Consider the following 13,861-nt stretch of genomic DNA (forward strand, 5'->3'; position numbering starts at 1 on the left):
TGCCCTCCATATATTCATATCTATATGGTTTACATGTATATTAATATATAATGACTGCCCTCCATATATTCATATCTATATGGTTTACACGTATATTAATATATAATGATTGCTCAGACGAAGCCTTTAGCAATAGACAGAACTCTTTCCCCCACATGCTTCAACCTCTTTGCACTCCACATCTCTGGTGGGGACTTTATTATACCAGACTCTGGGGCACAGAGCACCGGAATCACTCTGACATACTGCAGGGGACAGACACCGAGCCCGGTGATAACAGGGTTTCACTGGCACAAAAGTAAAGAATGCTCACAACTGAGAGCATGAAAAACTCCTAAAGCATCTTCTAGTTCATAAAGAATTACCTATCAGTGCTGATATTAGTAACTTCACAAAGTAAACATTTTGAAAACCATTTATTCTCTATTTAATCACCCATTGTTATGTCTGAATAACAAAATTCTGAAAAACATTATCAGGAAACTGCACACTGACTAAAAATGTCCTTAAAAAGAAAAAGGAAAAGAAATCTCTTGACATTCCATGACCAGACAAGCTTGTTGCTTTCCTAGCATTATTTTCTTAGCTGCAGAAGCCATTTGCTCTCGAAGTCGGCCAGGGTGTCCCGACAGACACGAAGCTGCAAAGGCAAAGCCACTCACCTTGCTTGGCTGCCTGCGTGGGTCCTCACTGAGGCTCAGCAAGAGGTAGAGTATTGACCATTTATTTTTCAAAACTCCCTGTTTGGAAAAAAGTTAATATTAAAAGAACGATTTTATACTACCCTCCAGCCTTATTTTCCTCTTTCCTGAACTATATTTCGAAACTAGAAATGCATTTTAAAATTCACATAGTAACGTCAAATCTAACAGTTCATAAGTATTTTCAACAGTGCCACCCATCCGAAGGCGGAAGCAAGTGTTCTCATGCAACAAATAACCTTGGGTCTTTCCTTCCCTTATTAACTAGCTCTAACAAGAAAAGTTTTTAAGTTATCTTATTCCTGAATAACAGTATCGTCTCCCCTGAAATAATTCTTATAATGTCCCCAAAACCGTAATTATGAGACAAAGCCATCATAAAAATATGTGAATTATTTTGTCCTTTATCAACATCCCATTTAAGCCACAAGCACAAGTTAGTCTCAGCATCAAGTGTACCTAAAGTCAAGATGCAGGTCTGGGCCGGGAACAGGGGTTCACACCTGTCATCCCAGCACTTTGGGAGGCCAAAGCAGGTGGACCACTTGAGGTTAGGAGTTCGAGACCAGCCTGGCCAACGTGGCGAAACCCCAATCTCTACTAAAAACACAAAATTAGCCAGGTGTGGTATCATGCACCTGTAGTCCCAGCTACTCAGGAGGCTGAGACATGAGAATCGCTTGAACCTGGGAAGCGGAGGTTGCAGTGAGCAGAGATCGCACCACTGCAATCCATCCTGGGAGACAGAGCAAGACTCCGTCTCAAAAAAAAAAAAGTAGGTCTGAAGCACTTAGCTGTCAAGATAACCAACCCACAGGTTTCTATGCAAGGGTTATCATACAGATTTCATTAATTTCCAATTGTGTATCACACCAGTCTGATTTGCAAACAACAGCAGCCAAACCTCAGTATACTCTATTCAGACAGCCTTACCTTTTGCACGCACATGTAAGTACCTTTATTTACACAACAAATTATGGGATGATTGCTTATATTATGTAAATTCTCCATTATATAAAACACTCTGAAAGTTTCTTTTAAAAGTAAGCTCATCCCAGGTATTTAAATTACTGTCTAACTTTAAAAAATTGGTTGGCATAGGCTTTTTCAGAAACTCAACTAATCCCCAGCCAGGGCCACAAGGATAAGAAACAGACCCAGCCCTGATGGAGTGTGTCTCATCACAGCCAACTGACAAGTGGGCAGATGCAATGTGACAAATGGCACTTCACAGCTCACAAAACAGCTCCTGGAGGAGACTCGAGTCTCCTAGAAAGATGGACTGTGCAGAGGGAGGGACAGGAACACTGAACACAGCAACCTGACAAAGGCCAGGAGTCAGGAGGGAAGCTGACATCGGAATGAGGCCTCCACGCTGCACCAAGAAACTTGGATTTGGAAGTAAAGACAACAGCAGGAGGCCTGCGAAAGATGTCCTGGGCAGAGGCACCATCACCGCACAAGTGACGAACTGGCTTGAGGGGACAACATGAGAGGAAGACCGCTGTCATCTGGAGGGAGATGCAAGCAGCTGAATGCAATGCAGTGAGCCGAGTGTGTGCTCAGGCATGTGTCCCTGGCGAGTCCCTGCAAGCCAGCATCAGGGGCCCGTGAGGCTCAGGCACTCAGGCCCAGGACCAAGGAGCCAAGCTGCCGCCAACCTTTAGCTCTTTCCACACATTAAATCCTGTCGTCGTCACAACCACACTATGACAGGGCTTATTCTCTTCATGCCATAAATGAGAGAACAAAGGACAGCAAATCCAAATAACTCACCCAAATCACAGAGCTACATGCAGGGTTCACACCCAGGTCTGCCCAACTCCAAAAAGGACAAACGAGAGATATAGCTGGGGAGTCAAGATGACACTCAGGTTCTCGTGGGGGTCAAGATCAATGGTGCTGTCATTCATCAAAAGAGATAACACAGAAGAAAGAGCAGGCAGCGTGCGGGTGGATGCGAACGGATGCCCAGAGGGGTGGAACAAGGCGCAACACTTCCTTCAGCTCAGAGGATGCCAAGTTGTGAGTCCCTGTGGGAGTTTCCAGGAAGTCTCTGAGTGAAATGACCAGTAGATGAAGGGAAAGACGGCAAGAAATGTTCTACCTTTGCACTAAGAAACTGCTAGGTTAAAAATCTCAGATTTTATTTTAGCAAAGATATATCTGAGGGTGAAGGGTGGAGAAATTTCAAAAATGAACAAAATTATGCATCAAAAACTTAGCAAGTGACATAAAGGAGGAGGCAGCATTTTTTAACTATAAAACACCCAGGATGTCTTCAGTCTGCTGAAGACCTTTGATACGAATGTGTGGATGGAAACAGGGAAACCACAAGAGATGGTGAGGCAGTCTGGGAACACCAACAGCAACACCACCAGCCAGGAGCCACTATGGGAACACCACCAGCCAGGACCCACTAGGGAACACCACCAGCCAGGACTCACTAGGGAACACCGCCAGCCAGGACCCACTAGGGAACACCACCAGCCAGGACCCACTAGGGAACACCACCAGCCAGAAGCCAGTAATGACCCTGAGACCAGAGGGATCAGGCTGGAGACAGCAGCTGCAGGGTCCAGGAGGGCCCAACACAGGGCAGGGCCTGCCCTCAGGAGCTGTGGGCACAGCTACGCCACTGACAAACAGCTGCCCAGCAGCAGGGGAGATGACAGTTTAGTGTCACCCCTCTCCCAACTCCGGGCTCACCCTGGAGCTTAAGCCAGCTCCAGCTGAAGCCAACCGGGAGACACACAGCAAGAGGCCGGGAGTATAATCTACCAGGCCTAGAGAGCACAGAGTGGGCAGGAGTGGGTAGAGGAGAGATCTGGCAGAGGAAACCAGATCGTTCCCACCACTCTGGCAGTACAGATGCTTTTAACCATCCGAAACCACTTCAGACCTTCCACCTCAGACTCTGAAACTACAGGACCGCAAGTTCAGACACAAAACTTCTAAAACTGTGCGCAAACTGAATTGTACGTGAAGAAAGTCTTATCGGGACATGGTAAGATCTAGAGGAACACCAAATAAACATCTTTGCAAAGCAGCTGTTTAGTGCTCAGCACAAGAGCTGATCTCAGCTTTCCCGGCACTGCCACACCAGAACACCCCACATCAACAGGCCACCACCTACCATGCCGCCACAGCACCTACACGCTGTTCCCTGCCCTTGAGGCCTCAGCCCTGCCCGGGGAGTCCAGCTGCACAATGTTCTAGTTCTACTCCCCTCATAAGCCACCCTCCCCCCTCGGCCTTTCCTGCTCAGCCATACTTCAGACCCAGCTCAGGAGCACCACGGCACTCTACTCCCATCTCCACGTCAACCTGGACCCTCCTTCCACTCCGGACTCCTTCCTCTAGGTCTAACAACAACAAGAGCAAACATTCGACTGAACCTTTGACCTTTCATCCCTATGGTCTGCACAGCACACCCACATATGGGGCCCTAAGACAAGATAAAAAATTAGGATCAACAACCTTCACACTTCTGCGGAGCCATTTTTAGCAAAATGATGGAATGGCTACTAACCTGAATCAACTATTCTACTTTGTTTAATCGTTGGTCTTATACTATTTATTTCCTAGTATTTTTCATCATGTTTCAGTCATGCAATGAAAAAGCCAAGCAAGTCAGTTTTGGGGGCCAGCCCTAGGGAGCAGGCCACTATTTAAAACATGATATTTAGGAATAAACATTCAGAGCTCCAAACAAAATTTTGGAAAACAACCATTTTAAGTCACAAAGTGTCTAAATATGGCCAGGAGCGGTGGCTCACGCCTGTAATTCCAGCACTTTGGGAGGCCGAGACGGGCAGATAACGAAGTCAGGAGATCAAGACCATCCTGGCTAACACGGTGAAACCCCGTCTCTACTAAAAATACAAAAAAAAAAAAAAAAATTAGCCAGGCGTGTTGGTGGGCGCCTGTAGTCCCAGCTACTTGGGAGGCTGAGGCAGGAGAATGGCGTGAACCCAGGAGGTGGAGCTTGCAGTGAGCCCAGATCGCGCCACTGCACTCCAGCCTGGGGCACAGAGTGAGACTCCACCTCAAAAAAAAAAAAAGTGTCTAAATATGTTTTCATCCAATGCTAATATTAACAAATACAACAGCTTTTACTAGATGAAATCTCCCTTTGGGGATCTTGGTAAGCCTAAGAATCTGGAGAAATATGGTATCCAATAAGCAAATCTTTTTAACATACAGTGTGTAGAAAATGGTTTTAAAAATGGAGAAAGATTTAAGAAAAGCAAATGATACAGCAGTTTGAAATAATTTGCCTGGAAATGAATGGACAAAAAAGGTTCCTATTTCTTACTCTGTAAACATTACAAAGATAATATTGCAAATATTATGGAAAAAAGCATGCTTAAAACAGTGAATCCAAGTCAAAACAATTGAGGAATCAAAATGGGCAGCAAATGAAGTAAGCTTGTTTCAAGAGCACAATATAACAGAGGAAGACTCAAAATAAAAGAGTTTAATTACTAGCAGTAGGCCTGACTCAATCATTTTCACAGTGTAACACTAACAGTATTTGTTGCACAAAGCACTAAACCTCTCTAGATTCACTTTCTTCTCCATAAAAGGAAAGAAAGCTGGATGAACTAAATTCCTTTATAGTCAGAAATCACAAAAATCTCACCCTATGATTCAATTAATGTATTGGTATACAGGCTGCCAAAATCTTTTATCAAAATACAAGGCTGGGCTTGGTGGCATGCACCTGTAGTCCCAGCTACTTGGGAGGCCCAGGCAGGAGGATTGCTTGAGCCCAGGAGTTCGAGACCAGCCTGGGGAACACAGCGAAGCCACATCTCAAAAGAAAAAAAAGGTTAGAAAAATCATTCATTTTCAAGTATCAATACCCAACCACATTCAAAATCAATTTTTTCATTATTCACTATGGCAGTACAAATTATGACCCAAAGAATAAAGTTTATCAGTTAGATAAAGTTTAGCTATTATATGAAGATAAGTCAAGACTTGTACCAATGTGCTTCCTCCCAGCAGTGCAATTAAGCTACTACAACACAAACTCACAAATTCTGTTGACTTTCCCAGTGCGGCTTCATTCATCTTTATAAGCAATTTAGCATTGAATCCAGCTAAAACTTCTAATACTGAAGCTCACACAAAAAAAGCAAATGCTATCTATAATTAAAAGCAATTACCAATTATAGAAAAGTTTAATATACCACAAAAAACATTCAAAGGTTCCTATACCACTCATCATATCCTCAACAATGAGTGCAATGACTTCCAGAATTCTGCACTGTACCTGTGAATGAAGTTTTCTGTGGAGTTCTGAAAATGCAGCAGCATCTGCTTCTCTTCGTTGTCGAATAACTGAAGACAGAAAGAAAATAAGCGTGGTAATTACAAACACCAAAATTCATTTTTATGATACTATTTCACCTACAATAACATAACTCGCAAGTGATGAATTCAGAGTCAAAAGTCACTGTCAAATTACATGACGAGCAACTTTTAAGCTCTATGAATCTGATCAATTCCTCTACCCTCCCTGACATTTATAGTGTATGGAAAATATTAGGCTGGGATCAAAGAGTTTATCTGAAAATTAGGTAAAGTAATAGAAATAATGGGATTACAGTCCATCTATAAATATTAATAAACAGTAAGGAAAACTATGATCACTGTAACCAGTTAACAGTGGTCACCCGGAGGTAGAGATGGAAAGTGAAAATATTAGGAATCCTGAATCCAAGGGCAGTAAGTACAATATTCATGTTCATTCATTCCACTTGGAAACTACATTATCCTAAACATTTTTGTTAAGATACACAGCAGGCTGGGTACGGTGGCTCATGCCTGTAATCCCAGCACTTTTAGGAGACCGAGACGGGCAGATCACAAGGTCAGGAGATCGAGACCATCCTGGCTAACACGGTGAAACCCAGTCTCTACTACAAAATACAAAAAATTAGCTGGGTGTGGTGGCGGGCGCCTGTAGTCCCAGCCACTCGGGAGGCTGAGGCAGGTGAATGGTGTGAACCCAGGAGGCAGAGCTTGCAGTGAGCCGAGATTGCGCCACTGCACTCCAGCCTGGGCGACAGAGCAAGACTCTGTCTCAAAAAAAAAAAAAAAAAAAAAGATACACAGCAATGTTTCATCTTGCTTTAGTATTAAATGTCATAATCAATTACTGTTTCAAAATAAAATTCAAAATAGCTTATTAATTTTCATCCACCAATTCATTTGATTAACAAATGTCTTTGGCTATTCCAGCTACACTTACAAATTATCTGAAAGCAGTTGCAGCGAATGAGAAGTTCATTCTATGTTCTGTTCCATGAAGGAGGAGAAGCTGCAGTTGTATTAGGTTCCCTGGGGTAAGAGAATTCACTTTGCTCACATTTACAACACCGCAAACATCACCTGTGCACAGGTGCCTCTCAAAGAAGCCGTTACACCCACTAGAAAGGTGCCACTTTCAAAGGCTAACTTATAACTTCAATACTCTCTAATGAACCTTTGTATTTATCCCATTTTAGTAGTATGACTTTATAAAAAGCTCATCAGCCAATCACATTTAGCATTAAATGTTCTAATTCGTCTGTACGAAGATAATGACTGACTTTACAGCCAACCCCACATTCTTCAGCTAAAAGGTCTTGGTATGAAGCACATACCAGAGATTACATAATCTAATCGTAACTATACATTCAACTCTTCCTATATGGAAAAGGAAAGCTATCTTAAAATATACTATGTAAAGTGTATTAAACAAAATGAATGCAATTAAAATTTAATATAATTTACTGTATTTACAACATATAAATAGACTCCAAATACAACCATGAAATCAAGCAAGTGATGCTCTTTCTATAGAATGAGATTGGCATTAATTCATACATGCACTACAGTCACAGCACAATAAAATAAGAATAAAAATGAACACATAGTATTTACAAATAAGTGATGTTTCTCTATTAAATTGATTCTCTATTAAATTATAATACATCTCCAGTTACAATGTACCCCACCTGCCAGTGTGGAAAATGTTGTCACACATGATCACTTTTGCAATTTGTTTCAATATAAAACATACTAGCACTTTATATTTGAAGTCGGTTATATCAAATGGAAAATTAACTTTTCTGTATTATTCCAGAGAGCAGAGCACCTGAGTCAGTCAATACACATCATGCCTTAATCTCAAAACACAACACCCACAGGAAACACAACTCTACATTGTTGCAGTTTTCTTCTTTAAAAGGAAAATCCCAGATTCCCTTGAATATCCACTGCAACAATGTAGCTGGCAGTTCTTTATGAGTTTAAACAAACTTTATTTTTAGCTACTATGACACGCCTATAGTAGTATGTTTAAATATGTGTAATATGCTCACCATGAGGCCATGAAATGTAACTTTGTAAAGGAAATGGTCTGTTTATCACAGTACCTAATTGTTGGAGTCCTCAGTAATCATCTAAAATGTGTAAAATGGTTCAGGGTTCAAGAGAGAGTATAGTGTTCTTATATTGTTATAGAGACATTGAAGAAAATAAATTTTAATACGTTAACAGCAGTTTAAATACCCCATTTTTATTCCCCATCCTAAATAATACATGCATGCTCAGCAACACCAAAGCTCTGTGTTGTAACAGCAGATGGATCATTTCAGACTCCCACTGCTCATCCAGCCCTGAACAGGCAAAAGCACTATGTCTAGGTGAAGTACTCTGGGTCACATCCTCAACTCTATCCAGAACTGACTCGCCATCCAGTGCAGTCACACAGGTCTAAAGTGGGACCTCCACAGACCATGGGCCAAACACAGTTCATAATGCAATAGCCAGGGGTGGAAAACTGTGCCATGCAGGACTTCTAGAAGGTGTTATTACTGAGACCCAAGGCCAAATGGACTTCCAGAAGGTGTTATTACTGAGACCCACAGCCAAATGGACTTCCAGAAGGTGTTATCACTAAGACCCATGGCCAACATCTACTCCACTTGGACAGTTTAACAGGGAGGCCCCAGCAGGGAAATGCACTGACCTTCGCCAGGCCTCTTCTCTAGGCCAACTGAAAAGCACCACTGGGTTTGGCTTATACAGCCCAGAGAACTGTAAGGATGGAGAGCTGGCCACCTGGAAAAACCACCTTTCAAACAGGACAGCTCATGTGTGGCGGCTCATTACTCAGAGCCAAGCTTCCCCCTCAGACTCTCCAGAGGTGAAGCGGGGTGGCAGAGCCCTGCCAGGGATAATCAGATAACCTACTCACCAACCAAAAGCTAACAAATGGAAAGCTTTCTTCTCTAAGGTGCCAGGATTTGCAAAAGCTTTATGCACCATCCCAGAATTAAACATTCTAAAGTATTATGTTTTAATAGTTCTGACTCTACAACAGAATTGACTTGTCCTTATTTTGTACCAATATTAAAATGTGCTTGGGAACTACATACACACCTACACACATGCATACATACATCTGCTTAAGCTCTGACAAGTTTAAGAATCCAATACATGACATTTAAGAAAAATACGTACGCTCTTTCTTGATTTTTTCAGCTACTAGAAACTCATCTCTTTCAACAGTTGGGGCGAAGTTGCTGCCAATCACCCGCACAGCATATTGGAACTGCTGGGCTACATCAGCTGAAAGGCAAACAAAAGGATGTGGATTGTTATCAACCAGGCTAAGTTCTGGTCACCTGAAGCTTCCAGTTCAAGACAGTGAACTAGTAATAACATCTATCTTCCACCTCCCCAAGGTCTTAACTGAGAGGACAGAAAAGCTATTAAGAAATCAAAACAGAATGAATAAATGAAATAAGAGTTCAATAAAATAAGAACGAGAACAGTAACACACCAGAAAGTCTCAAAAATCCTAGATGACAAAAAGCAAACTGGCTCAGTAATCACGAAAAGAAAAGGAACAGAAAGGGTCACATCCCAACACATGAACAAGAGGAGGAGGCTGGGTCAAGAGAGCCTCTGAGAAGCTCCCAGGTCAGCAAACACAAAAAGCCAGAAGTAGTTCACTCAACAGTCAAAATAGACAGTCAATTTGCATTTGCACCTCTAGATGAAGATGACAGCTTAAACACATGTGCCTCTACTCCCTTCAAAAACACCATAAAATTGATAAAGGAGTTTTTAAAACTAAAAGCATAAACCAACAAGGACAAAGAAAACAAGGCAGAAAGGAATCAGAGAGAAGTGAAAAAATGTGAGAAGCTGGACTGCAGATGGATGTGTGGTAACTGATTCAAGAGGACAATGAAACCTGAACACTAAATGTCCATCAGGTTAAGAATGGGGAGAGGGGAGTGGGAGGAACAAATGTCAAGAAGAAATACAGTTCCCACTGCAGAGCCCAGGCAGGCTCAGGAAAGGAAGGAACTGGATACTCTTGGGATGCAGAAGCAAGCAGGGCTGAGGGGGGAGACCTGGCTGCAAGTTTGGATGGAAGCAGACTCCTGGGTCCTCCACCCAATCCCACGCTGCCAGACAACCACCGAGACCCGCCCAGCAAGCCTGGTCTGGAAGGACACTAGGGTGGCCCCGGTCACTGAGTAAAGGTAACAGACAACTCAGGGACCCCCAGTCCTTCCCAGAACTCCAGGATGCACAATTTGTCTATGGGAAAACTGATCAGCCCAAGAGAAAAGAGAGACAGATGGTGATGAGTGGGGATCCCCAACAAGCACACAGGTCTTTGTCAAATTCAGACAGACCACAGAGATAGTGCAGATCTGGTTCCAATCACCATATTAAAGAAAATATCACAAGTGAGTCACACGAAACTTTTCGTTTTCCTAGTGCATATAAAAGTTAGGCTTAATATACTGGTCTATGAAGTGTGGAACAGCATTATGTCTAAAAAGAAAAAAAATATATACACACCTTAATTCAAAAATACTTTATTGCTAAAAAAATGCTAACAATCATCTGAGCCTTCAGCAAGTCGAAATCTTTTTGCTGGTGGAGGGTCTCACCTTGATGCTGATGACGACTGACTGACCAGGGTAGTGGTTGCTGAAGGCTGTGGCAATTTCTTAAAACAAGACAACAATGAAGTTTACCACATCGATTGACCCTTCCTTTCATGAAAGATTTCTCTGTAGCATGTGATGTTGTTTGATAGCATTTTACCCACAGTAGAACTTCTTTTGAAACAGAAGCCAATCCTCTCAAACCCTGCCACTGTTTTATCAACTAAGTTTATGTAATATTCTAAATTCTTTGTTGTCATTTCAACAGTGTTCACAGCACTTCAGCAGGAGTAGATTCCATCTCAAGAAACCATTTTCTCTGCTCATCGACAAGAAGCAACTCCTCATCCCTTCACATTTTATCATGAGATTGTGGCAGTTCAGCCACCTCTTCAAGATCCTCTTCTACTTCTCTTGCTATTGCCACCACATCTGCAGTTCCTTCCTCCACTGAAGGCTTGAACCCTCAAAGTCATCCATGATGGCTGGAATCACTTTCTTCCAAACTCCTGTTTGCTGACAATTTGACCTCCTCCCATGAATCACAAATGATCTTAATGGCATCTAGAATGATGAATCCTTTCCAGAAGGTTTTCAATTTACTTTGCCCAGATCCATCAGAGGAATCACTATCTATGGCAACTATAGCCTTATAAAATGTGTTTCTTAAGTGATAAGATTTGAAAGTTGAAATTACTCTTTGGTCCATGTTCTGCAGAACAGATGCATGTTAGCAGGCATGAAAACAACTCCAGGTGCATTCTCATCGAGCAGTAAGGAATCTTTTTCTGAGCAGCAGACCTTACTAGTAGGCTTAAAATATTCAGTAAACCACGCTATAAAAAGATGTGCTGTCATCTAGGCTTTGTCATTTCATTTCTAGAGCACAGGAAGAGTAGATTTAGCATAACTCCTAAGGGCCCCAGGATTTTTGGAATGGTCAATGAGCACTGGCTTGCCGGGCGCGGTGGCTCACGCCTGTAATCCCAGCACTTTGGGAGGCCGAGGCGGGAGGATCACGAGGTCAGGAGATCAAGACCATCCTGGCTAACACGGTGAAACCCCGTCTCTACCAAAAACACAAAAAATTAGCCGGGTGTGGTGGGGGGCGCCTGTAGTCCCAGCTACTCAGGAGGCTGAGGCAGGAGAATGGCGTCAACCCAGGAGGCGGAGCTTGCAGTGAGCCGAGATCGCGCCACTGCACTCCAGCCTGGGAGACAGAGCGAGGCTCCGTCTCAAAAAAAAAAAAAAAAATGAGCGCTGGCTTCAACAACTTCAGTCACCTGCTGCATTAGCCCCAGACAAGAGTCGGCTTGTTCTTTGTAGCTCTGAAGGAAGGCACTAACTTCTCCTCTCTAGGAATGAAAGTCCTAGATGGCATCTTATTCCAATAGAAGGGTGTTTCACCTACACTGAAAATCTATTGTTAGTATAGCCACCTTCCCCAATGATCTCAGCTAGATCTGGATGACTTGCTGCAGCTTCTCCATCAGCACGTGCTGCTTCACCTTGCACTTTTATGTTAATGGAGACGGCTTCTTTCCTTCAATCTCATGAACTAAAAACCCCTGCTAGCTTCTAACTTTTCTTCTGCAGCTTCCTCACCTCTCTCAGCCTTCAGAGAGTTAAGGTCTTGCTCAAGATTAGGTTTTGGCTTACAGGAATGCTGTGGCTGGTTTGATCTCCTATCCAGACCACTCAAATTTTCTCCATATTAGCAATAAGGCTGTTTCAATTTATTACCCCTGTGTTCACTGGAGCAGCACTTGTAACTTCCTTCAAGAACTTTTCCTATTCAATCACAACTTGACTAACCGGCATAGGAGGCCTAGCTTCTCGCGTATCTCAGCTTTTGACATGCCCTCCTCACTAAGCTTAACCGTTTCTAGCTATTGATTTAAAGTGAGAGGCATGTGACTCTTCATTTCACTTGAACACTAATTTCTTTTATTATTATTTCTTCTAAAAAACAAAAAGCGGGCTACATGTGCAGAATGTGCAGGTCTGTTACATAGGTACACGTGTGGCAGGTCTGTTACATGGGTACACGTGTGGCAGGTCTGTTACACGGGTACACGTGTGGCAGGTCTGTTACATGGGTACACGTGTGGCAGGTCTGTTACATGGGTACACGTGTGCCGTGCTGGTTTGCGGCACCTAGTGAGCCGTCCTCTAAGTTCCCGCCCCTCACCCCTCACCCTCCAGCAGGCCCTGGTGTATGTTGTTCCCCTCTCTGTGTCCATGTGTTCTCACTGTTCAACTCCCACTTACAAGTGAGAACGTCGTGTTTGGTTTTCTGTTGATCACTAATTTCACTTAAACAGTAAGAGGTCACTGTAAGGCTATTAACTGGCCTAATTTCAATATTGTTGTGACTCAGGAAATAGGGAGGCCTGAGGAGAAGGGGCGAGATAGGGAACAGCTGGTCGGCAGAGTAGTCAGAACATACACAACACTTTTTGATGAAGTTTGTGCACTTCATGGCACCCCAAAACAATAACAATGGCAGCATCAAAGATCACAAGTTACACATCAACGTAACAGATATAATAATCATGAAAAAGTCTGAAATACTGTGAGAATTTCCAAATATGACACAGAAATACAAAGTGAGCACATGCTGTTGGAAAAATGGTACCTAAAGACTTGCCCAACGCAGGGCACCAAAAAACTTCCAATTGTCAAATAACGCAGTATCTGTAAAGGACAATAAGATGACGTGTGCCTGTCCTCCACAAGGAAGCTCAGCACTGGGCAAATGCTGCCCTACCCAAGACCTTCCGACAACTCCACTCTTAAAGATGAAAAGAACAGGTATCACCAGACACCTGAGGGCATCATCTAAAAGAAAAAAGAGACAAACACAAGAAGGAAAAAAGGAAACTCTAAGAAAAAGTAACAATGTAGGAAATAAGAAAATGGGGGCAAGATGTACAAAAACAAAGAAGCTATAATGGCCTACGAGATTAGACATAACACATCTATGAAATAAAACAGTATGCCATAAATTCAGAGAAGACAAGCTCTTGAATATTAAAAGTATGAAGGCAGATGTTTTTTAAAATAAGTAGAAAGCTTGTATTCAGAGTTGAAGAAGTCTCTCAAAAACTAAAACAAAAAGGCAAAAAGATGGAAATTAAGACAGCCAAGACAAGGAAATCACCAGATCTGGCCAGGCAAAAGTGGGGAAGG

General features: G+C 42.7%; 1 protein-coding gene across 1 annotated transcript in view; it reads right to left on the reverse strand.

The window, feature by feature from the left end:
- The window catches only part of TUBGCP3 (tubulin gamma complex component 3), a 96,582-nt gene that overhangs the window by 68,598 nt on the left and 14,123 nt on the right, over positions 1 to 13,861 (reverse strand). Inside the window, exons 2-4 of the mRNA XM_032151344.2 lie at positions 9,222 to 9,329; positions 5,983 to 6,050; positions 663 to 740 (exon numbers count right to left, since the gene is read on the reverse strand). Of these exons, the coding sequence (XP_032007235.1) occupies positions 663 to 740; positions 5,983 to 6,050; positions 9,222 to 9,329 (254 nt within the window). The remainder of the gene's footprint in view (positions 1 to 662; positions 741 to 5,982; positions 6,051 to 9,221; positions 9,330 to 13,861) is intronic.

The sequence above is a fragment of the Hylobates moloch genome, unplaced genomic scaffold (genome assembly GCF_009828535.3).
Source record: "Hylobates moloch isolate HMO894 unplaced genomic scaffold, HMol_V3 SCAFFOLD_4, whole genome shotgun sequence".
Lineage (NCBI taxonomy): Eukaryota > Metazoa > Chordata > Mammalia > Primates > Hylobatidae > Hylobates > Hylobates moloch.